Genomic DNA, 24,957 nt, shown 5'->3' with positions numbered 1-24,957 from the left:
CTACAAATCAATTAAATTAATATTTAGTATACTATTTTCCACATGCTTCAGAGAAGAGAGGTGAGTAAGACGCTGGCCTTACTTCCAAGAGGCCTATAGTTTGATGGGAAAGCTCATACTAGGGTACATCTATTCCTCCCATCTCTGAGCCTATGACCTGGGGGACCCCTGCATCCCATTCCAGGCTACAGACTTCTGGTCCTGTCCACACATTTTCTCCATCTGCATGCATGAGCTTCTGGGAGGGTGCCTCTGGGTCAACAGTTCTCCCCTAAACTTGAAGTCAGCCAGAGTTAAGGGGTGGACTGTCAAAGGCCATGATTTACCTTGTTAATTCTGTTCAGGAAAACTGTGAAAACTTCCTATTTCTCTCCCCAACTAGTTTCATTTTGATTTTTCTTTTTTCATAGACAGGCATCTTTGTTTCCTGTCTAAGAGCTGGCTTGCAACATTTCAACTCTCTTATGTTTCTGAGCCCCTAAACCTCTGTTTCACTCTGTCACACATGCTTTTCCTCTACCCAGCCTCCTACTTTTCTTCAGCTCAGTGCCTCATCTTTTAGAAAGCTTCTGATCGATCCTGGCAGTAATAACTGACAAAAAGCAAAAATAAACAACAACAAAAACCTGCATTCACCCTGGACTGCCCTTTCTCATGGGTCTACAAAGCAGGTTAACTAGAGTTCTGTTATATGATTACATGGTGTGGTAAGACCATGAGCTTCCTTCAAAGTAGGGTCTTTATTTTCTTTCTGTATCTTTCTAACTATCTCCAGTAACCTACACAGTGTAAGGTACTCAGTAAGTGTTTCTGGCCAAATGAAGTACCAGCATATATTATCAGCCTTCAGGAGTCCATGCTATGTAGTCAAACATGTCACAGAAGATGAAACATGGACCCAGAGATGGAAGAGTCTTGTCCAAGTCCACCCAGCATATCAGTAGCAGATTGAGAACCACGTCCTGACTCTCACTTGAGACACTTTTCTATGGTACCACCTGAAAATTGCTCACTTGGTTGGGGAGGATTCCAATTAAACAGAAAATATTGCTTGCTGGGTTACAAACAGAATACTAAGTGGAAAAATAAAAATAAGCTCAAAGGAAAGGACTCCGTTAATAGTCTCTTGTACATGAGCTCTTTCTTGCTAGGAAAACTTCCAAGTCTGAAACCACATGGTTCCTGATGTCTTTTGGCCACCTCTGGAAAAGGCCCAGTTTCTCCTTATTTTAATCCATGGTGAGTGGAATGAGATGAGCAGGAAGAGAGTCAAGTCTTTCTATTTTGGTCATTATGAGTTTCCAGAGTTGGAGAACAACCATGGTTTTCCCTTTCACGATTTGGGCTTCTGCCACCAATTCCCCATGCCCCTACCCAAGAATCACTCATCTGCAAATTGGGAAGCTGGACCAGAATCTCTCAGAGATCACCTGCAGTGGCATGTTCCGGGACTCTTTTACCAACTGAGGGGAGAAAAAAATCGTGGGAGAAGCTGGAGGTCCACTCTGTCTCTGCTCAGGTGGCTCTGAGCAGAGAAGAGGGCACCTGGGGAGATCTGAAGCATCCATCTCCTTGGTTACACTCTATCGGGAGGCTGCCTGCCCACCATCACTTAGATGACTAAGAGAAAGAGGGCGACACTGGCCTCACCCCGCACAAGCCATGCACATGGCGTGTCTGCCCAGAGCTGGAAAATGGACAAATGTTTGCTCTTCATTAGGCTGCATCATATTCCTCACAGCTGTTCCTCGTTGCCTTAAATAGTCTTAATGGAGCTGTAGTAACCAATACCTTCTGGTTTCCCTACTGGGCTTGTTCTATTCATTAGGATGACAGGCTGCCTGGATTGGACTGGATTAACATGCTTCTCTTCCTTCTCTCCATCACAAAGTCACCTCACCCTGTTGCCCCACATCCTTCCCAAACTTGATACTCATCTGACCATGACAGTGGCTGGTGTTCTAGGACTCACAGACAATCCCACTCTCCAGCCAACATCTGTTAGCATTTGATGGCATGCTTAGAATTTTTGGTTTGTAACTGGGGAAGGTGGGGGAATTTGGGCTGGGGGAGGTAGGAGGGGGAGGTAGGAGGGGGAGGAGGGAAGACTCTGCAGTCCAGGATCACGTGAAGAAGCCCCTTGACTCTAATGTGACTGTGGTCCAATAGCAGGGCAGATTTGCGGGGTCCTCACGTGCCTCCATGGGCATTGGATGTGACTGGCAGCAAGTACAGCAGGTGAGGGGAAGGGTCTGTGGGCACAAGCAGGGCATGTGCCGGGGACTCCACGGGTCTCCTCAGACCAGCGTCTCAACCTTGAAAGTACATTAGAGTCATCTGGAGAGCTTAGGAGATACTGATCCCTGGATCCCACTTCCAGAGATTCTGATTTAATTGGTCTGAAGGATGGCCTGGCTGTTGGTGTTTTTAAAACTGGGTTATTCTAATGTGCAGTGAAGATTGAAAGCCTCTAAGACTCAGATCTGTATGGGAAGTGCAGTTAATTTGCCTTAGGCCTCCTTGAGTTCTTAGGAACCCAAGGTCCCTGGTCAATCACGGTTGCTAGGACTTGAGACATAACTACGGGGGTGGTAGCCCCAGAGAGCGGGGTCCAGTGGAGCTACAGGTGGGATGGGAGATCCAGCTGGCCTGGACAATTGGTTCCCGCTGGGACTCCCAATATATCATGGACAGAAGCACTCTTTGGATCACTCTGACCAATGTCTTCACGCCCACTGCATAAATATGAAAATGGAGGCCCAGAGAGGGGGAGGAACTGGCTCAAGGTCACCCAGATAGTTAATGAAAGAGACAGGGCTTAAATATAGGCATTTTGACTCTCAATTCAGGACCATTCATGCATTATTTCAAGTCACCGAACTTAAAATATATACATTGAGAGGTTCAAGTTCACATGCTAAAGAGAGCAAGCTGATTTTATGGCTCGACATGAAAGAATGTGTGTGGGCTTGTCCAGGCTCGGGGCCCAGTCTCCAGGTTCAGGCAAACCCATATTTTCCTTGAATTACTGTCCCAGCCGCCTACCTGCCTCTGATCTCCCTGTTCTGACCTACGACAAATAGTTGCATCTAAAATGCGAATCCAGCTTAAAAAAAAAATCCTGCTGCCTTCAGTGGCTCCCCATTGCTCCTGGAATAAAATCCAAATCCCCTTGCCCACACCCCATGGCTGCCCCTACTAACATTTCAGTCCCATCTCCTTCTATGCTCCCTCCTATTTCTCAAGCTTTGGCTTAGGCTTTATGTCTTCCAGAAAGCCACTGGCTATCCATCCTCAGGCTAGGCTTCATGCACCCCACCTCCAAGGGTTCTGATAGCACTCTGGGGATACCTCTACTGTGACATTTTGCCAAATAGTGAGTTAGTTTATATGCCCATCTCGAAGAATAAGCTCTAAGCTCCCCAGAAGGCAAGGACTCTTATCTTGTCGCCTCAGTTTCTAGAGTCCAGTACAATGCCTGGTCTATGAAAAGTGCTCTGACACCTCACAGTTGAAATTCTGTGTTTTTAATATCAGCTATGTGTCAATGGCTCCCGAAGTTTTCTCCCCAGTCCAGGCTTCTTTCCCAAATTCCAGACTCATATATCCAGCTACCTACTTTCCATCTCCACTAAGATATCCAATAGACATCTTAGTTCAACATCAAACTCCCCATTCCTTCCTTATCCCCAAGTCTGTTCCACCTGCAGCCTTCCCATCTCCACTGGTGGCAGCTCCATCTTTCCAGTGGCTTGGGTAATAGCCTTGGAGTTACCCTTGATTCCTCTCTTTCTCTCTCTCTCCCAGGCCACATGTAATGTGTTAGAAAATCCTGTTGGCTCTATCTTTAAAATACATTCAGAATCCAGCCACCTCTCTCCACCCCCGCTGCCACATCCTGGGTGAGTCAGCACTGTCTCTCTGCTGTGTCACTGCAGTGGGCTCGCAACTGCTTTCCCTGCTTTTACCCTTTCCTCCCTTTGTCTATTCTCCACAGAGCAGCAAGAATCAATCTTTCAAAATAATGTCAGAAAATTATCACTTGTCTTCTCAAAACTCTGCAGTGGCTTTCCATTTCATTCAGAGTAAAAGCCAAAGTCCCTATAATGGCTTATAAGGCACTATATGGTCAGGCCCCCTTTATTTCTCCAATTGCACCTTCTATTACTTTTCTTCCTTGTTCACTGGACTCACACCACGCTTGACCTCCTTGTACATGCCAGATATATTACTCCCTTGATCTTGACTCTTTTCCTCCAGATACTTTCCAGCATGTCTCTGCTCAAATCTCATCTTCTAATTAAAGACTGCCCTTTCAGCCTGTTGAATACTGGAACTCCTTCACCTCATGTCCCTGGAATATACCATCTCCCTTCCTTGCTCTTCTCTTTCATTTCCCGTGGTACTTACTTGTGGAAGACTGTATTATCCACAGATTATATTTTCCAATACTCCTGTTCCGTATTCTCTCTTAGGATCTTGCAGCTACACCTCCCTTCATCAAGAGGTGGAGTCTAATAATTCCCCTCCCCTAGAATGTAGGCAGTTATTGTTTGCGTATAACCAATATAAGGTGGTAGGAGTGATGCTGTGTGGCGTCCAACTGTAGGTCACAAGGGGTGATGCACTTTCCACCTCGTTAGCTAGCGGGCTCACCCGCGGAGCTCTGCGCCACCATGTAAGAAGTTCAGTGATCCCGAGGCAGCCATGCTGTGAGGAAGCCCAGGCCACCGGAAGAGGCTGAGTGTAGGTGTTCCAGCTGGCAATCCCAGCTGAGATCCCAGTTGTTAGCTATCTGAGTGAAGACACTTTCAGATCTTCAGTCCCAAGCCTTAGAGCATTCCCGGTCAAGGCTTTAGACATCATGGAATAGAGACAGACTATCCCTGTTGTACCCTGTCCAAATGCCTGATCCACTGAATCAGTGAGCACAGTAAATTGGTTGTTTTAATGTCACTAAGATTTGGGGTAGTTTGTAATACAGCAAACAGTGTTTTTCACTGTCTAACATACCATATTATTTACTAACATATTACATTAAGTAAGTTATTGTATAATAACTTCCTTATTTTTAAGTCTATTGTTTATTTTGGGTTTCCTCTGCTAGAACACAAGCTTCACAAGGGCATGGATCTTTGTCCGTTTTTGTTCTCTGGTGTATCCCAAATACCTCCAACAGTCCTTAGAAACAGTAAATACTCAGTAAATATTTAATGAGCAAATTTGTAAGTGATTGTAAAACTTAAGTGAATTTTATAAGACACAGCTTGCTATAGCTGAGAGGTCCCTTATATGTCAACTTGTCAAACCCACTCACTTGTATGAAAAAAATGAGCAGGGTAGGGGAGTGACAGGCAACAAACAGAGCACATAGCGTGTGCATTTGATAGTAGGATTGAAGACCCAGGAATCATATATCTACAATAGGAAACAGTCTTCAAGTAGATTTGTGATTCTTTGCTCAGTATGTAGATTCCAGACATCACAGGAGGCTTGATGATCAAAGCAATATCCAGCTATAGTCCAAGGAAGTGGAAAGACATTGTGGAAAGACTCCTATGAAGTAACATTTTCCAATTAACCTCCAGTTAATCAGGAAATGCTGTTAACTAGAAGCTAAGCATTCAAGCTAACTGATTAATATAATTTGAACTAACTGAGGGCAAGTCTAGTCTACTTAATGATATTTCTGGTTGAAGTTCAAATGATGGAACAACATTTATTGTTTTCTCTCTCATTATAAAAGCAGTTCATTTCCATGCTAGAAAATTTGGAAAATGTAAAAAGGCACAAACAAATAAATGAAAAAAAAAAAATCAATCCAAATCCCAGCACAGAAGGATGGATACTTTTAAAAGATATCATTGTGGAAGGAGATGCACCAAAGTCGTCAAATGTATTTGTATTTCTGTTTTCAAATTTTAGATTGCAAGTTCTTAGAACAGTGTTTCTCAGGCTTTGACTACTTGGCCCCCTTTCTGATAAGCCACATATGTCCCTTAATGCTATTTGAAACTTTAAAACAAATTAAATATTATGACTAATGACTTATTAAACCTTCATGATATTGAATACGACTTTACAAACAACACACCCTCTCCTGACATTCACTCACCAAACAGATCTACACAAGTGAGTGTGAGCACACACACATGCCCACCCCCCATACTTTAAGGGGTTGGGATTGAGGCAGGAGAGAGATGGGCCCCAGGCTGAGCAGCTGCAAACAGTCTCCTGTAGACACTTCGAAATAAAGATAATGACAGGAGCAGAGCCCTGCTTGAGTAAAAGATAAGGCGAGCACGTTTTTCTCATTCCTGTGGTCAAGGAGACATCCTAGACCACACATGTGCAGAAAAGATCCTCAGGGATCAAAGGTGAGAGGGGGCACCAGCCCATAATATGTCCTGCCAACCTCCCAGAAACCCCCACGCTAGAATTCATCTTGGCTGAAAGATGTGCGTGCACATTGGGCAGGGCCCTGAGTCAGGCCAAATATGGGCACGAGCAAGATGACTGGCCAGAGGCAACCTGGAAAACTGCCCTCATATAAGCAATTTTAGCCACCCCTACTGGGTGCGACTCACTCTGAGTCTGCCTGTGTGTTCTTCCACACGTACTTTGCTTCTAATAAACATTTTATCTGCTTCATAATCTCTGTCTCTTTGCTGAATTCTTTTTTCAAAGAAGACAAGGACTGAGGTCCAGCCGCTGGACCCCACGGCCCCCTGAGATCAGGATCATTTAACCAACCTCCTAGGAAATAAGGCCCAGGGATGTGAGGTGATGAGACCATCACCTGCAACTCTTATCCCAGTATCCTCCCAAAATTTATAGGTTGGGTATATGAAAAATACTATTTTACTTAGATCATATTTGAAATTAACTGCTGGGGACAGGTATAAAGACACAGACGTAGAGAATGGACTTGAGGACATGGGGAGGGGGAAGGATAAGCTGGGATGAAGTGAGAGAGTGGCATGGACATATATACACTACCAAATGTAAAATAGATAGCTAGTGGGAAGCAGCTGCATGGCACAGGGAGATCAGCTCGGTGCTTTGTGACCACCTAGAGGGGTGGGATAGGGAGGGTGGGAGGGAGAGGCAAGAGGGAGGGGATATGGGGATATATGTATACATATAGCTGATTCACTTTGTTGTACAGCAGAAACTAACACACCATTGTAAAGCAATTACACTCCAATAAAGATGTTAAAACAAAAAATCCAAACCAAAACAAAAGAAATTAACTGCTGGTTCTCCTGAGCTGGTAATTACTCATGTCCATTGACATAAACGTTTTTGTTTGCATAACTGTGTCAAATGTTCTCCTTGCTACCATGTTTTATACTCTCATAAAGTTTTAGGACCAGACAGGCCCTTAGTAATCACCTATCCAAACTCTTCATTCAACTAATAAAGAACTTTAAAACTCAGGTAGCAAAACGATAGGCCACGCAGTTTGTTGTATTGGAATCTGGATGTCTGGACACCCCCTACCCCCAAATTTAGCACAATTTCATGACCTCACACAACTTCTGAAATATTGCTTTGTAAGCTCTTTCTCAGAATATAGTCTGAGAGATAAACTTAGTCTGCAGTATCAAGAATTCCAAATGTGTAGCATCTGAGTCAATGCATTTTCACTGCACACAGTGAAACTGAACCTAGCATATCTGGGCCACATGATGCATGTGAGAAAAAAAAACACCACCACCACCACCACCACCGCAACAACAAAACCTAGTGCAAATAACTCAGAGCCTGGCACGCAGTAAATGCTCAAAAGATATTTTGGGAAGGATGGAGGAGAGGTAGAGAGAGGAAAGGAAAAGAGAAGAAAGAGATGCTTGGTTGCAAAGCTGCCTGTAGCTGGATTCCGACAGGCTCAGGAGGGATGCAAAATTCCTCTTGGGGGTCAGATGCTCTTTAGTGCAGGAGAACATCTTAATGAGTTTTTCCTTCTACCTTTTGTTTATAAAAGGTGAGGCCTAAAGGGCAAGGAGTGAAACAAAAGGAGTGAGATAAAGATAGCTAAATTGTTCTGCATAATAAAGTAGAGGGAGTGGAGTTCTTTTCTTGGCTGCTATAAAAAGGAGGAGGAAAAAAAGAGGAAAATTTTAGGACACTAAAAGGAACTTTTGGGAAAGGAAGTGGACAGAGACCTGTCTGGTGATCAGAGCCTCACCTCAGGAGGACTTGTATTCAGGTGCTTCCTGTACTCGGCTGCAATCCTTCTGTGATACCCTAAACCTCAGCAACAACTGCTACTCACAAATCCTTGGCATTAGAGACTCGCTGGGGAGGAAGGTAACGGATGTCCAAGGCAGGGGTGCGGAGCAGGTAGAGAGAGAGACGGAGGACAGCAGTCCCCAGATGCGATATTGACTTGGGGGTGTTGAAAACACAACAGAAGCATGACAGTGACGCAAGAGGTGACCAGGAGCAAGCAGGCCTGCTGAAAATCACTGGCACGGGTGATGTGCTGGCTTTTCTACAACATGTGGGATGGGGGCGGAGCCATTCTATCGATATCTTCCCATTGAAGGAAGGTGTGACTCCAAACTGATGAGGTAGGTCTGGGTGGGCCTGAGATGGTGCATTTCCAGCAGGCTCCCAGGTGGTGTTGATGCTGCTGGTCCGGGGACCATACTTTGAGTAGCTTTAGTACCCACGAAGCCTCTGTGCCCATCAGGGAGTTTCCCGCAGGCTGGTCTCTTACCTCATATTCCTCCTTGAACCCGTAGCCCTGGCCTCTCTTCATCTGAGTGATGTGCTGGAGCAGGTCAGCCACCCGGATGGCGGGCTGGAACTGGTCCCGGGCATAGCTCATCTCCACGGGGTCGCAGGCCCGGTAGGGGTGAGTCTGGATCGTGAGGGTGGGCTGGGAGAGCTCCCCACGGCTGCCACCTGCTTCAAAGAGAAGGAGGGAGAACAGACCATCACCTATAGGAGTTTTGTCCTCTGTCCTCTGTGCCTCCCCCAGGTTGACCTCAGGAGGGCAGAGGGAACTAACTCAGGACTCAGCTGATCAGGGAACTGCAGAAAGAATAAAGAAACACGGTTTCCCTGGCATGGCTGTGGCGGTAGATTTAAACATTAAAACAACAAACAAACCAGTGACACAATAACCCTTGGTTCGTTTCTGTGTCAAGGGTGCATCTTGATGGAGTAAAGACAAGGCTCCAGGTTGGCTGTCACCTCTTGCCTGTTTCTGTCCTTCCTTCAGGCTTGTCAGGGTGGTCTCGGCCAATCCAGGCCAATCCCAGAACCAGTGAGAAGCCAGGCAGGATGGATACAAGGAACACCCTCCTGGTGAGGAAGCAGGATACCTGGAACCGTCTCTGGTGCCTGCCTGCAGGTGAGGAGAGCCTCAGGTCCCTGGAGGTCAGAGCCATGTGTCTGCCTCTGGTCCATCTGCCTGCATCCCCGTGTGACCGGGTTTCTCTACTAGTTTGTTTCCTTTGGGTCATACACTGGGAGGAACTGGAGCCAGTCTTGGATCCGCAGTAGATAGCAGGGACCCTGACCCTCTCAGCTGCTCTCCAGCTATGGGCTCTGCAACAATGATCACCTTCTGCCTACTGTCTAGTTTCCCCAGAATTTAACACTCTTAATCCAGGAGTGATGCTGGACCTACCTTGCAGGTAGGAGCCTCCTCCTTCAGTCCCGAGAGCTCCTTCTCCCAGGCCTGGGTCCTACGCCTCATCGCCTTCATACATCTATCCTTGGTATCAGATCTATAATCTCGCCTGATAATAATCTTTAGACACACTGAATTGCGTTAACTGCTCCCTACTGGTTGGGCCACCCTCAAAACTGATGCCTGGGGCTTCCCTGGTGGTGCAGTGGTTGAGAATCTGCCTGCTAATGCAGGGGACACGGGTTCGAGCCCTGGTCTGGGAAGATCCCACATGCCGCGGAGCAACTAGGCCCGTGAGCCACAACTACTGAGCCTGCGCGTCTGGAGCCTGTGCTCCGCAACAAGAGAGGCCGCGATAGTGAGAGGCCGCGATAGTGAGAGGCCCGCGCACCGCAATGAAGAGTGGCCCCCGCTCACCGCAACTGGAGAAAGCCCTCGCACAGAAACGAAGACCCAACATAGCAATCAATCAATCAATAAATAAATACATTTAAAACTGATGCCTGCTTAGGTTGAAATTTGAATTCCTCTGCTCCCCTTAGACCAGTAAAACCACTTTCTTACCCTATGAACTCCCTGCCAGCCATACACTGTCAATCTTTCAGGGCCAGTTCGTCTTATCCAGAACCATTCAGGCTTGGTCTCCCCAGACTCCTCCCAAAGACATGGACAGTCTATGCTCTAGACCCTCCTGTTTGTGGCATGCATAAGATGAGAACTGCCAGATTTGATGTGTCTCACGCAGATGTTTTCAGGCACTGCAAGGTACCAAGGCAGACCCCACGGGGCCTATGCCACACTCATTCCCTGGGAGTTTTAGCATACATTCCTCATTTTCTGCAACTCGTCTTTTCAAAATCCACGTATCTTTCAGCTTGTTTCTCTCTGTCGCAATAATCCACCAAACATTGATTCTGTATGTAAAAGTGAACTTTCCTCCTATGTGACAGCATGAGCAAAATTCTTCCTAGTAAGGAAAGGATTACCAACAGAAGGATCTAGAATATATAGGTTTATGCACCAGGAAGAAGGGCCTAGGTGAGATGTAAGCACAAGTTTTCTGACAAGCATGGGAAAAATACTGCTTACTTTTCTCCTGGGATTTGAGGTAACAGGTAACACATCTTCACTGGTGTTGCTTAAACATAGAGCTGGCAAATGTGGGCACAGCTTCCCTTCTCCAACACACCCTTGTGATCAGGAGTTAGATTTACTGAGACCCCACTCTGTTCCAGGGACTCTGGTAGACACTGGAAATGCACAGAATACAGGTTTCACCCTCAAGGCTGGATGGTCTAGTAGGGTAGATAGACAGGAAGAACCCCTGGAAGCACGAGCAGAGAAGCTGGAAAAGCCAAGCACATCCAGGTTAAGAGCAAGGAAGATAAGACAGAGTGGAGGTAGAGGGTGGAAATACGATGGGAGTAAAGCTGTGAGAGATGGTGTGAGGTCAGCCTAGAAAGGTGTGAATGTCTAAGAATCTCCAAGCCAGTGGGAAACTATTGAAGGATTTTTTTAAAAATTTATTTTATTTATCTATTTATTTTTGGCTGTGTTGGGTCTTTGTTGCTGCACGCGGGCTTTCTCTAGTTGCGGTGAGCAGGGGCTACTCTTCGTTGCGGTGCGCGGGCTTCCTCATTGCAGTGGCTTCTCTCATTGTGGAGCGCAGGCTCTAGGTGCGCGGGCTTCAGTAGTTGCGGCATGCGGGCTCAGTAGTTGTGGCTCACGGGCTCTAGAGCACAGGCTCAGTAGTTGTGGCACACGAGCTTAGTTGCTCCGCGGCATGTGGGATCTTCCCAGACCAGGGATCGACCCCGTGTCCCCTGCATTGGCAGGTGGATTCTCAACCACTGCGCCACCGGGGAAGCCCCTATTGAAGGATTTTTTTTTTTTTTTTTTTTTTTTTAAGAAGACTCCTTCTCCTTAAAGACTCACACTATTTCTTGTAGGCGTCCTAGCTGCCATGGATATGAGGCCTCCTTCCAGTGAATATCACTCATGGGGATGGAGAAAAAAGGAGCACTTGAGTTTGCTTCTCTAGATGCTGCACTTCACGATTCCCAGGACAGGATGAACCGGGGTCAATGCCTGGAGCTCTGTGAGTGTCTCCCACCTAAGCCACTATCATATATGGTGACAGGTATCTTCAGAGACCCATGGGCCTGGGACCTGGGCTGCCTGGGAGACCAGCTGCCTGGCAGAGATAGGCTTCTTAGGAAAGAGCATCTGACAATTTTTGTGAGATGCCAAGTGTTTCCAAAACCAAATAGCTACCAATATGGATATTTTCCTCTAAACACATTGCTAGACAGACTGTAAACTTGGTGTCAGCAAAACCAACACTGGAATGGAAAACAAATGCGTCTGAAATTTAGCAACTTGTATTGCTGTAACATTTGTAATAATGTCAATGCGGGTGCTAATGACGATATGAAGACTCGGAACCAAGGGAGTTTCAAGGTTTATTAATTCAACTAGTTGGACTCCCTTTTCCAATGTAGCTTACTTCACCTATTCCCTATTAACCTCTGATAATGCAGAAGTGATGCCTTTTATCACACCCCATTTCACCAGACTCACTATACTTAATTTTCCATCATTAGGTTTAATGAAAACCCAATTTCACAACTCACTTCTCTCAGGAACCTACAAGTAATGCTACATTTTTATCAGCCCCAATTAAAAATCGTTACGATGTTCCTTTTCGAGAGGGAGCCTTAAAACTAATGTGTGATTCTGCTGCTAATTCAACAAGGGTGCTGGAATCCACATGCTGCTCATAAAATGTTAACTCAAACCAGCTGGCCCAGGGAGAGAACATTTTTCATTTTTCTCCTCACCAGACCCTTAATTTTCATGCCATTCCAACTGCTCATTTATAGGCCTTACATGTTTATTTATCACACAATAATATTTTGGATTTCTTCTGCACCTTTTCTATAGCTGTTGTCTAAGGCTGTGAATTCCCCTGCAACGTGTCTTGCTGCTGCCCGTGAAGGGCTGGTAAGGCGAGCCGAGGGATTATGGTGACGTGTATGAGATGCCAGGTCACCACCATCCCTCTGATTTCCTCTTTTCTGTCTCTCTGCCAGTCGCTCTTCCTTCTTCCTTGGGAACCTGGCTTTGACCTTCTCTTTCTTTTTTATCCCCCCTGCTACCAAGCCATTAGAGATCTCCCACTAGCAACAGCCACATATTTCCAATCACTTGCTAGGAACTGCCACTCCCGCCGGTTAACAAATATCTACTGAGTACCTATATCGTACAAAGCAGTGTTAGATATAAGTACAGACAGGAGGGCGGAGGAAAGTGTGTTCAGAGGGAGATACGCTGCCACGGCCCTTGTAGGAGAGAAGAGGAGATAAGATGTGCATAAACACGTCTGACAAAGGTGGAACGGATGGGCTCCAGGAGGTGGGAGGGTAACGTGCTGCAGAGATAGGCACCGTGCAAACATCGCCCAAGCTTTAGGTGTTCACGCCCCACTTCTGCGGTTTTTGCCATCACTGTGTACAACCTGTACCAGCCTTGTCCAATAGAACTCTCCACAATGATGGAAATGGTCTGTATCTGTGCTGTGCAATATGGTAGCCACTGAACACATGTGACTACTGAGTGTGTGAGATGCAGCTAATGTGATGGGCGAACTGCATTTTACACTTTGCTTAATTTTAATTCACTTAAGTTTAAATGTACACATGTGGCTTATGGTTACTGTACTGGGAAGAACAGATCTAGAGAAAGAGGCAGAGAAAGGGAGAGCATTCTGGAGTAACACAGAGGGTAAAGAGGTCCAGTGGAAATATAACATGGACCACGTACGTAAATTAAAATTTTCTTATAGCAACATTAAATAAGGTAAAAAGGAACAAGTGAAATTAATTGCAATAAGAAATTTTGTTTAACCCAATACATCAAAATGATATTTCAACGTAGAGTTGGTATAAAATTATTAATGATATATTTGACGTTCTTTATTCATACTCGGGCTTTGAAATCCAATGTGTATCTTACTTATAAAGCATTTCAACTCAGACCAGCCATATTTCCAGTGCTTAACACCACATATGGTAAGTGGCTATAGTATTAGACAGGGCAGGTGTACATCCAGAGCCAAATCAAGTTCTAAAGAGAGCTGCCTTAGAGCTAGAGTGAACTCTAAAAGACACTGATCTAGTGTAAGACAGCTCTAGCACAGCACTGCCCAACAGAACTTCATATGATGATGGAAGTGCTCTGTATCTGCACATTCAATATGGTAGCCACTAGTCACCTATGACTGTCAAGCCTTGAAATGTGGCTGGTGTGACTGAGGAATTGAATTTTTACTTTAACCTAATTTCAATTAATTTAAATATAAATAGCCACCTGTGACCAGTGGGTACTGCACTGAATAGTGCATATCTATATAGTCATGTCTTCAAAGTTTTTCTTTAAATCAATTTTCAACTACTGGGCATATACCCTGAGAAAACCATAATTCAAAAAGAGTCATGTACCAAAATGTTCATTGCAGCTCTATTTACAATAGCCAGGACATGGAAGCAACCTAAGTGTCCATCATCGGATGAATGGATAAAGAAGATGTGGCACATATATACAATGGAATATTACTCAGCCATAAAAAGAAATGAAATGGAGGTATTTGTAATGAGGTGGATGGAGTTAGAGTCTGTCATACAGAGTGAAGTAAGTGAGAAAGAGAAAAACAAATACAGTATGCTAACACATATATATGGAATCTAAGGAAAAAAAAAAAAAATAGGTCATGAAGAACCTAATGGCAAGATGGGAATAAAGACACAGACCTACTAAAGAATGGACTTGAGGATATGGGGAGGGGGAGGGGTGAGATGTGACAGGGTGAGAGAGTGTCATGGACATATATACACTACCAAACGTAAAATAGCTAGCTAGTGGGAAGCAGCCGCATAGCACAGGGAGATCAGCTCGGTGCTTTGTGACCGCCTGGGGGGGTGGGATGGGGAGGGTGGGAGGGAGGGAGATGCGGGAGGGAGGAGATATGGGAACGTGTGTATATGTGTAGCTGATTCACTTTGTTATAAAGCAGAAACTAACACATCATTGTGAAGCAATTATACTTCAATAAAGATGTTTAAAAAAAAATTTTTCAACCATTGCTTTACTTTATCTCATTAAGAATGATAGTGAAATATAAAATCATGGGCGTGATATGCTAGTTTTGACTTAAACTAAGATAGGTGTATACAGACTTGTGACCTTTGAGAAAGAGCAGATTCACGTACCCCCATCTCATATCCCCTCAGGAATGTGCTCTTACTCAGTGTAATGACAGATGGAATTACCTTCTCTCCCTGTCTTAAATCTGACCAACTCCACAGGGTTGGACTTGTAAAACTAATAGTTAAGTCGAATGTCATCCCACAGTGCCACATTCTACGGAGCTGAAATGGACATTATACAATTGACAACTGACATGGTTATACTTCGTTACTTAAGGTAACACTGGCTTGAAGGACAGAAAAGAAATGCTTCATCTTTTCCCATTTTCTTTCCTGGGCTCAGAGAATCAAAGGCTCTAGCAAGCAAATACGGGGATGGGGCATCTCCAAGCCCTTTCTCTTCCTCCGTCCCTTTCATTGGCTAAGACAAAAGAGGGTGGATAAACACCTTTGTACCCCAGAACTCGGATTCAGTATTAGAAAAAATTTGTGATGGGAACAGTCATAGGAAAGTGCTTCTGGATTCATTTGCTCCTCCTGATAAAGAAATCAATCTTCCTCTTTGTGGAGAGAGTGTGAATTCCTTCTTCCACAGCTCTCACATGACATGGAAGGATGGTGGAAGATATATCACATAGGGATGGGGACGGAGAACCTCCGTTACTTCTCCTGCTTAAGTCACAAGAAAAGGATTCCAATCAGTTGAATAGCAAAAGCAACAATAAGAATCTGCCTTCTCTGTTTATTGGCAAACACCAGTCCCTAGAGACCTCTCCTTCAAAGTTAAGAAAACAGAAACAAAACAACACAGAGTCTCAGAAAAATCCGCGATGTGAAAAATATGAAAAATGACACTCCAGATGCTGAGAAAAATAAAATTTTCGAAAGAAAAGTAGTCAGTGTTGACTGTTTACCCAACAGCCATCCCTCACCTTCTTCCTTTCTGGCAGAACCCCCAAACGAGTCGGGGTGCCCACACATTCCCCATGTGACTCAGAGGAGGATGACCCTATTCCAAGACATAGGGGAAAATCCTTGATTTTTTTAAGCCAATCAGATGTTCCTATCGTCTTTGCCAATTTTCAAAAATTTTCAATGAGCTAGGAGGGAAGGTCTACTAGGGGAGTTCTATTTTCTTCTAGGAAAGATTTCCTTACTTCTAAGAAGGATATTCCAGTGGCTTTTGTCTCCTACTGGACATTACCATGTGTGGGTTTGATGCTTGGAACTGCTAAAGCAATCTCACATCCAAGAAAGGATCCAGGCTAAGGGCAATGCCAACATGAGATGGCAAAGTGGAGAGCTTGAAAGGACGGGGGGCTTTAATGACATTCTTGGGCATCTCATTCAACCAATCCATGGAACCTCCTCTAACTCCTGACTTCCTGTTCTGTAAGATAACACATTAACTTATTGTTTAAGCCCATTTGATTTTTTTCTATAACCTACACAAGTGGAAAACAGAAATGCACTTTAGATGGCATAAAATTCAAGAAAACATGGAAGAATAAAGAAAGTGAAAGATTAAACAATAAGAGGACAGCTTTTCCAAGATATGGATCAAGTGAAGAAGCAACTAGAAGAAAATTTGCTGAGTGAGGCAAGGAAAGATGGTAAGGAAACCAAAATGGAATAGCAGAATTTGAATGGACATTGGAATCTGTAATGAGAATAAGCAACAGGCAGAAACTTGTGGAGAATTAATTTGAGAACCTTGCAGTGAACATATAAGGGAATGAGAACAGTGAGACTTCTATTTCCTTGGAATATCATCTGCTCATGTGTGTTCATGTGTGAAGGCACCAAAAAGACATTTTCAGAGAAAAAACAGACATATAAAAGACAGATAATTGCTATTACTAAAGAAGAGAATAGAATAAACAAAATAGATGCAATAATAAAGGATACAATGTAAAAACAGCTTTTTGGCAGAACAAAACCCAAAAATGAACAAAATGTAAAGAGCTCTCCATGTACAATTTAAAATTAGAACAAATCTCCTGATAATGTTATTAAATACTACTGATGTAGAAATATTCAGATAAACATCTGGGCTGGAAAAAAAGGCTATCTATAAAGAAAAAGAAACAATGCTAACCATATTTTCCGTTGCCCAAAGTTAAATGCCAAAAATCACTGGAACAAAATTTTTGAGGGAAATATGCTGTGACTCCAAAATCATACCCTGATATAAGTTGTTTTTCATTTGTGAGGCTACAGAAAGATGTTCCCTGATGCACAAAGATTCAGAAATTATACTGGCTCTGATTCTTTTCTAGAGGCTTGGGGAGGTGGGGAAATAAGGAAAAAATTTTTTAGTGAAAAAAATAAAAAACTCCCACAAGATCGGAGGAAATTGTATTATAAAAGAACTGATTTGTTATACACCATAATCAGTTAAACATAGATATGAGTATTAAAATCAAAATAAATGTGAGTTGAAACACAATGAACTATAAAAAAGAATTGTTAATGAGAAACCATGTAAAAACATCTAATATAAAAATACTTGATTAACTTCTGAAATGTTACTAACAAAAATGAGGAAATGGGTGACTGATGAATCACTAGAAAAAAAAATCAACTTCTTCACCTTTTATAACAGACAGTCAATATATACTATTTTAATCTTGTTCTTAAGTAAAGGATCTAATTTCAACCATGTGTGTACATATCTGTGGGTGTGTGCACACGTGTGTATGCGCACACTTAAGTTAAAGGTATCAATTAGTAGAATAAAAAGAAGGGTTTATAGTTTTCAAATAGTTAGAGGCAATAAACAAAGGAAACTCTGGACCCCTAGCACATTTTGGTCTGGGGTCCGCATTTGTGCTCTGCGTGTGATAGAGCAACTGCAAACCTAGAAATCAACATACAAAATCTGTGTAATACCACAGAAAATCCTCCTGTCCTGACAAGCAAATGAGAACCACTCTATAGAGCTATTTTCATAGTCCAAGACATGTTAATTCTCACAGAACAAAACCGCCTCCACTAAAGATGAATTCATAGCGGAAAAATAAAATATAAAGAATGACAAGCCAAACCATATGATCATCTCAATAGATGCAGAGAAAGCTTTCGACAAAATTCAACACCCATTTATGATAAAAACCCTCCAGAAAGTAGGCATAGAGGGAACTTTCCTCAACATAATAAAGGCCATATATGACAAACCCACAGCCAACACCGTCCTCAATGGTGAAAAACTGAAACCATTTCCACTAAGATCAGGAACAAGACAAGGGTGCCCACTCTCACCACTATTATTCAACATACTTTTGGAAGTTTTAGCCACAGCAATCAGAGAAGAAAAAGAAATAAAAGGAATCCAAATTGGAAAAGAAGAAGTAAAGTTATCACTGTTTGCAGATGACATAACAGTATACATAGAGAATCCTAAAGATGCTACCAGAAAACTACTAGAACTAATCAATGACTTTGGTAAAGTAGCAGGATACAAAATTAATGCACAGAAATCTCTTGCATTCCTATACACTAATGATGAAAAATCTGAAAGTGAAATTAAGAAAACACTCCCATTTACCACTGCAACAAAAAGAATAAAATATCTAGGAATAAACCTACCTAAGGAGACAAAAGACCTGTATGCAGAAAATTATAAGACACTGATGAAAGAAATTAAAGATGATACAAATACATGGAGAGATATACCATGTTCTTGGATTGGAAGAATCAACATTGGGAAAATGACTCTACTACCCAAAGCAATCTACAGATTCAATGCAATCCCTATCAAACTACCAGTGGCATTTTTCACAGAACTAGAACAAAAAATTTCACAATTTGTATGGAAACACAAAAGACCCCGAATAGCCAAAGCAATCTTGAGAAAGAAAAGTGGAGCTGGAGGAATCAGGCTCCGGACTTCAGACCTTACTACAAAGCTACAGTAATCAAGACAGTATGGCACTGGCACAGAAACAGAAACATAGATCAATGGAACAGGATAGAAAGCCCAGAGATAAACCCACGCACATATGGTCACCTTATCTTTGATAAAGGAGGCAAGAATATACAATGGAGAAAAGACAGCCTCTTCAATAAGTGGTGCTGGGAAAACTGGACAGGTACATGTAAAAGAATGAAATTAGAACACTCCCTAACACCATGCACAAAAATAAACTCAAAATGGATTAAAGACCTAAATGTAAGGCCAGACACTATCAAACTCTTAGAGGAAAACATAGGCAGAACACTCTATGACATAAATCACAGCAAGATCCTTTTTGACCCAGCTCCTAGAGAAATGGAAATAAAAACACAAATAAACAAATGGGACCTAATGAAACTTAAAAGCTTTTGCACAGCAAAGGAAACCATAAACAAGACCAAAAGACAACCCTCAGAATGGGAGAAAATATTTGCAAATGAAGCAACTGACAAAGGATTAATCTCCAAGATTTACAAGCAGCTCATGCAGCTCAATAACAAAAAAACAAACAACCCAATCCAAAAATGGGCAGAAGATCTAAATAGACATTTCTCCAAAGAAGATATACAGATTGGCAACAGACATGTGAAAGAATGCTCAACATCATTAATCATTAGAGAAATGCAAATCAAAACTACAGTGAGATATCATCTCACACCAGTCAGAATGGCCATCATCAAAAAATCTAGAAACAATAAATGCTGGAGAGGGTGTGGAGAAAAGGGAACACTCTTGCACTGTTGGTGGGAATGTAAATTGATACAGCCACTATGGAGAACAGTATGGAGGTTCCTTAAAAAACTAAAAATAGAACTACCATACGACCCAGCAATCCCACTACTGGGCATATACCCTGAGAAAACCATAATTCAAAAAGAGTCATGTACCAAAATGTTCATTGCAGCTCTATTTACAATAGCCAGGACATGGAAGCAACCTAAGTGTCCATCATCGGATGAATGGATAAAGAAGATGTGGCACATATATACAATGGAATATTACTCAGCCATAAAAAGAAACAAAATTGAGTTATTTGTAGTCAGGTGGATGGAGTTAGAGTCTGTTATACAGAGTGAAGTAAGTCAGAAAGAGAAAAACAAATACAGTATGCTGACACATATATATGGAATCTAAGGAAAAAAAAAAAAAGGTCATGAAGAACCTAGTGGCAAGACAGGGATAAAGACACAGACCTCCTAGAGAATGGACTTGAGGATATGTGGAGGGGGAAGGGTAAGATGTGACAAAGTGAGAGAGTGGCATGGACATATATACACTACCAAACGTAAAATAGATAGCCAGTGGGAAGCAACTGCATAGCATAGGGAGATCAGCTCTGTGCTTTGCAATCACCTAGAGGGGTGGGATAGGGAGGGTGGGAGATGCAAGAGGGAAGAGATATGGGAACATACGTATATGTATAACTGATTCACTTTGTTATAAAGCAGAAACTAACACACCATTGTAAAGCAATTATAGTCCAATAAAGATGTAAAAAAAAAAAAAAATGAATGACAAGCCACGTGAGCAAGCTTATCCCCACAAGGGAGAGTCAGCAGACATGATACACAGAGAGATATGCCTGCTAAGCATTGAAAATAATAAAACTGTGTAAGAGACAATAAAATAAATACACTTAGATTGATTAAAGAGAATATGGAAGGACTGTGAACCACAGCAATAAGGCAACACATCGTGGAAAAAGGATGGGTGACTTTGCAAAATACATATTTAACTTCTAGAGATGAAAAATATAGTCACTGAAAGTAGAAAGTAAGTAGATACATATAAGAACAGATGATAATGGGACATAATAGAAGTTAAGGACACAACAGAGAAGCTGAAGAAAAACAAAAGCTGGTTTTTTCCTTCGAAAACACCGATAAATTAGACAAACCTCTGCCAAAAATGATTAAGAAAAAAGATACACAGAAACCACTTCACAATTGCTAGAAACGGGGAGAACACTTTTATCACATGCTTGGATTGGCGAGTGAGTAACTGATTGGGAAAACCATGAAACACATCTGAAGACTCTGATGGATGTGGCCAGGGTCAGAAGTTACCTTTCAGCCCCTTACCAGAGCACCAGCTTTTTCTTAAAGAAGTTTTATTATGAGATAATTGTAGATTCACATGCAGTCGTAAGAAATAACTTAGAGAGGCCCCGTATACCCTTCAGTCAGTTTTCCCCAACTTACCATCTCACATAACTATTACACAGCATCATAATCAGGAAATTGACATGAACACATTCCACTGAACTTACTTGGATTGCACCAGTTTTACGTGCACCTGTGCGTGTGTGTTCACAGCTGTATGTAATTTAATCACAGGTGTAGATTCCTGTGACCACCACAGCCAAGATGCAGAAGTACTTCCAGCCCAAGGATCCCTCATGTAACAAAACACTGGCCTTTGAGTTTCTCTCTTGTCTCTAGGCTGAGGGCTGGTTCCTGGACTCTGGGTGACTGTAGCAATAATGAAAAAAGTGTCTCTCAGTGAAACCCTGTGGTCTACTAGAGCCCCATAAACTGGGCCCCATCTTTCCTGAGGCTCCTCTAATCCGGGGGTCCACAGGGCGGCCATGTGTGGCCACGCATGCTGTGCACTGCTTGATTTGAGAGGGTGCCATTCATGTTATGGCCTTGCTTTTGTGACTCGTGCCCTTTTAGTCAGAAGCCATAGTCTGTACTTGTTTAAGTGACCAGTTGTTCGGATCGTTATTTTTATTTTAGGTAAATCATAATGTGGAAAGTTTCATGCATGTGGTCTCCAGGGGAAGGAATAAGTGAATTATTAGTCTGTGGACTTAGTGACCTAAGAGCTGAGCCAGAGTTAGGAAGGGAGACCTCTGTTCAGAGTCTCTTCTGTGGGTCAGGAGTGAATTGGACCCTCATGAGGGGTTTTGCGTGTGCGTGTGTGTGTGTGTGTGTGTGTGTGTGTGTGTGTGTGTGCGTGCAGGCACCCAATGCTCAGCAAGCACATGAGTTTTCCCTCACCTCTGCTGCAGCCAGAGGTAAATGGTTCTTTATCTGTTTTATAAAATAGACTTCTAGGTATGATTGTGCTTGAAGAAAGGATTTCACTGTTAAAAGAAAAGACTTTGAAAGTCTTTTTTTTTTTTTTCCATTTTGTCACAATTTCATGAAAACAAGACAGCAAAAGTGCTGATACGAGGGTTCACAGCATAGGTGTTATAAACTTAATTCAAACAAAAATGAAGACCACTTGGCGAGCCAGAAGCAACAGACCTGTAGCAACAAGAGGATGCTTTTTGGTCTTAACTGCTCAGTGATCAAACTAGGAAATGAGAGAACAAAGCTGCGGGGTACGTATGGGATCTTGGAAATATACTGCTGAACCACGAAGGAGAAGGGGTATAATGCTGGACTTTTAAAATGTTTCAGCTCACCGGAAACACAAACTCTTTTTGTAACGTCTAAGTCCAGTGTTTAATTATTGCACAGCCACCATCCACTTGCACTTCTGTTTGAAGCAACGGACTATCTGAACTTCGATGAGTAGAAAAATACCCCGTAAATAGGCAGTGATACATGTGCCTAAAGAATTTTGTAAACAGATGATAAAGTATGGTACAAATTTTGGCTGGTAAGGAATGGCTTCCTGAGGATTATATTACTTATGAGAATGAAGTATATTAAGAAGAAAATGTGAGTTTACTCAATGTTGGAAAGATTATTATCATTGTGAAGTTATTTAATACTATTAGTAGAAAAGTCTGTATATGGCTGTTCATGTTAGCATAGATAGGATATTCCAAAGAACGTAGAGGAACATGTCCTGCTTAGTAAGTTACTTGAAGCAGAAATAATAAAGAAAAGTAAATTGTATGGTTTTGATATTCTTGCAAGCAGGAAAGAGAGGGATTCTAGGGTGGCTTTTGAGAGAGGTTTGTACAGGGGGGATGACAGATTGTGTGGGGAAGGCTGGGTTTCTGTCAGACTGAAGGTTACAGCTTTGTTGTGACTCCAGCTTGGGCAGGGCATGATTTGGAATTTCTCCCTGCCTCCAGAGTTGTGCTCACACTAAAAACAACCAGCCCAGCATTTTGTGTTGTGTGTGTATCACTGCACTCTGAGACCCACATCCTCATAGGAAGGTGCGTGATGGAAGGGAAAAAAAAGTAAATAATGCCTCACATTGAAAACATTTCCTCTCTCTCATTTGTCAAAATCATAATAAGACAAAGGTATGCAAAATAGTTGCAGAGTAATACTTAGCTAAACTAGAAAAACTCAATTTTGTCAGGTTTTACAGTCTTCAGCCTGACAGGTGACTTTGTCTTTTGTTGATGTACACGAAAGAGAAAATGAAATGATAAACTTGTCTGGGAGGGGGAGAGGAAATTGAAATGTGCAACAGCTGTTTGAAACGCGTTTGCCATTATCCTGGATGGAGAGAAGCCTGCTTTCTTCATTTCAAACTATGCCCTGGATGCTTAAGCAGAGTGTGTGGATATAATAAGCTACAAAGACAACAGAACATTAATAGAGTGGAAACAACACAGTTTTGGAGTTATAAGACTTGAGTTTTCATCCTGGTTTTGCCACTAAATTGTCTTGCACAATTACTTTCACCTTCTGGATCTTAACTTTAAAATTATGGAGTTGAATTAGACCACTTCTTCTCAACTTTTAATATACATGCTAGAGATAGTTTAAAATGCATATTCTAATTCAGTGAGTCTGGAATGTGATCCAAGAGTCTGCATTTGTAACAAGCTCCCAGGTGACGGTCATGCTGCAGGTCCACGGACCTGTGCTTTGAGTAGTGAGAGATTAGATGGTCTTTAAGGGAGCTTCCAGTTAAGAAATACAATTTGTTCATTAATGGTCCTGGAGTTACTCGATAAAGCAAGCACTGTCCTTTCTGCTTTTAGTGAATGAATGAGGTAGTACACCTTAGTACTGTTCGAAACCAACCAAACAAAAACATTCAAGCAACCAACGCTGCTGGCCTTTACTCTGCGAAGGACAGATACCTAACTCTCTCATAAGAACTGATAAAGCTGTGTGTGCACATCAAGGGTTAGCCTGGCAGACCCTCAGCTGTTGAATTATAGAAGTTGACTGAAATGGCAACCTACTTTGTTTTACATAGTGGATCCCAAACCATTGGGCTATACAAGAGTCACTCAGGGAACATGTTAAATATAGATTTCTTCCCTAGATCTAAGGACTTAGTAGCTTTAGTTTGGGGCCAGTCATGTTTGGGAACTACTGTTACAACCATTTAATGGGGGTCAGGGCAGTGACTGGGCGCCAGAAAGGGGAATTTTGACCCAATTCCTGATCGAAACATAGTAAAGAAGATCAATCCTACAAGCATGCTGCTCACCAACTTCTCCAGAGTTCCAGTGGCTTCTTCTCATGGTAATAAAGGTGTGCAGGTCATAAGGGAATCATTGTTATAGAGAAACTGCCTCTCAATAGTAGCACTTGTGGGATGTCGATGCTTTAAGGACCCCTGAAAGTTGCAATGAGAGGTCTTAACTACAGTTCCTATTCTTTTTTGGTTACAGAAATGCATCAGAGGAACCAAGGTTAAATCCTGGCTCTACTACTTATTAACCAAAAAGCCTTTGGTAAATTCTTATAACATATCACATATTAAGCCATGTATTAATTATCTGTCACTACCTAACAAACCACCCCCCAAATCAGCAACTTAAAATAACAAACATTTACTATCTCACAGTTTCTGTAGGTCGGAAATCTGAGTGCAGCTTTCATGGGTACCTCTAGCTCTAGGTCTTGCATGAATCTGCACTCACGCTGTCAGATGTGACTATGGTTGCATGTGAAGATTCATCTGGGGGGAAGAATCTGATTCCAAGTTCACTCATGTGGTCGCTAGCAAACTAGTTTTCTCATGGGTTAGTGGAGTAACCACGCCCAGTGGGTCTCCCCATAGGGCAACTCATAACATGGTAGCTGGCTTCCCATGGAGCAAGCAAATGAAAAAGAGAGAGAAAGCGAGCAGCCCAGATGGAAGCCCCAGACTTTTTATAACCTAATCTTGAAAGTGACACCTCAATACTTTGTTACATTCTATTCCTTATATGCCAGTCAGTAGATCCAGCCTGCATTCAAAGGAAGGGATAATACAAGGATGTGTGAAAGCAGGCA

General features: G+C 42.6%; 1 protein-coding gene across 11 annotated transcripts in view; it reads right to left on the bottom strand.

The window, feature by feature from the left end:
* Positions 1-24,957, bottom strand: part of PTPRT (protein tyrosine phosphatase receptor type T) — a 1,089,879-nt gene that overhangs the window by 78,164 nt on the left and 986,758 nt on the right. For 9 of the 11 annotated variants that reach the window (XM_036826097.1, XM_036826100.1, XM_036826103.1 and 6 more), the window contains one exon: positions 8,726-8,916. In XM_036826097.1, the coding sequence (XP_036681992.1) occupies positions 8,726-8,916 (191 nt within the window). The remainder of the gene's footprint in view (positions 1-8,725; positions 8,917-24,957) is intronic. The other 2 variants (XM_036826099.1, XM_036826107.1) reach the window with 1 other exon arrangement.

Source organism: Balaenoptera musculus, chromosome 15 (assembly GCF_009873245.2).
Source record: "Balaenoptera musculus isolate JJ_BM4_2016_0621 chromosome 15, mBalMus1.pri.v3, whole genome shotgun sequence".
NCBI lineage: Eukaryota > Metazoa > Chordata > Mammalia > Artiodactyla > Balaenopteridae > Balaenoptera > Balaenoptera musculus.
Note: the sequence above shows the minus strand (reverse complement) of the source record. Positions and strands in the feature narration are given on the sequence as shown.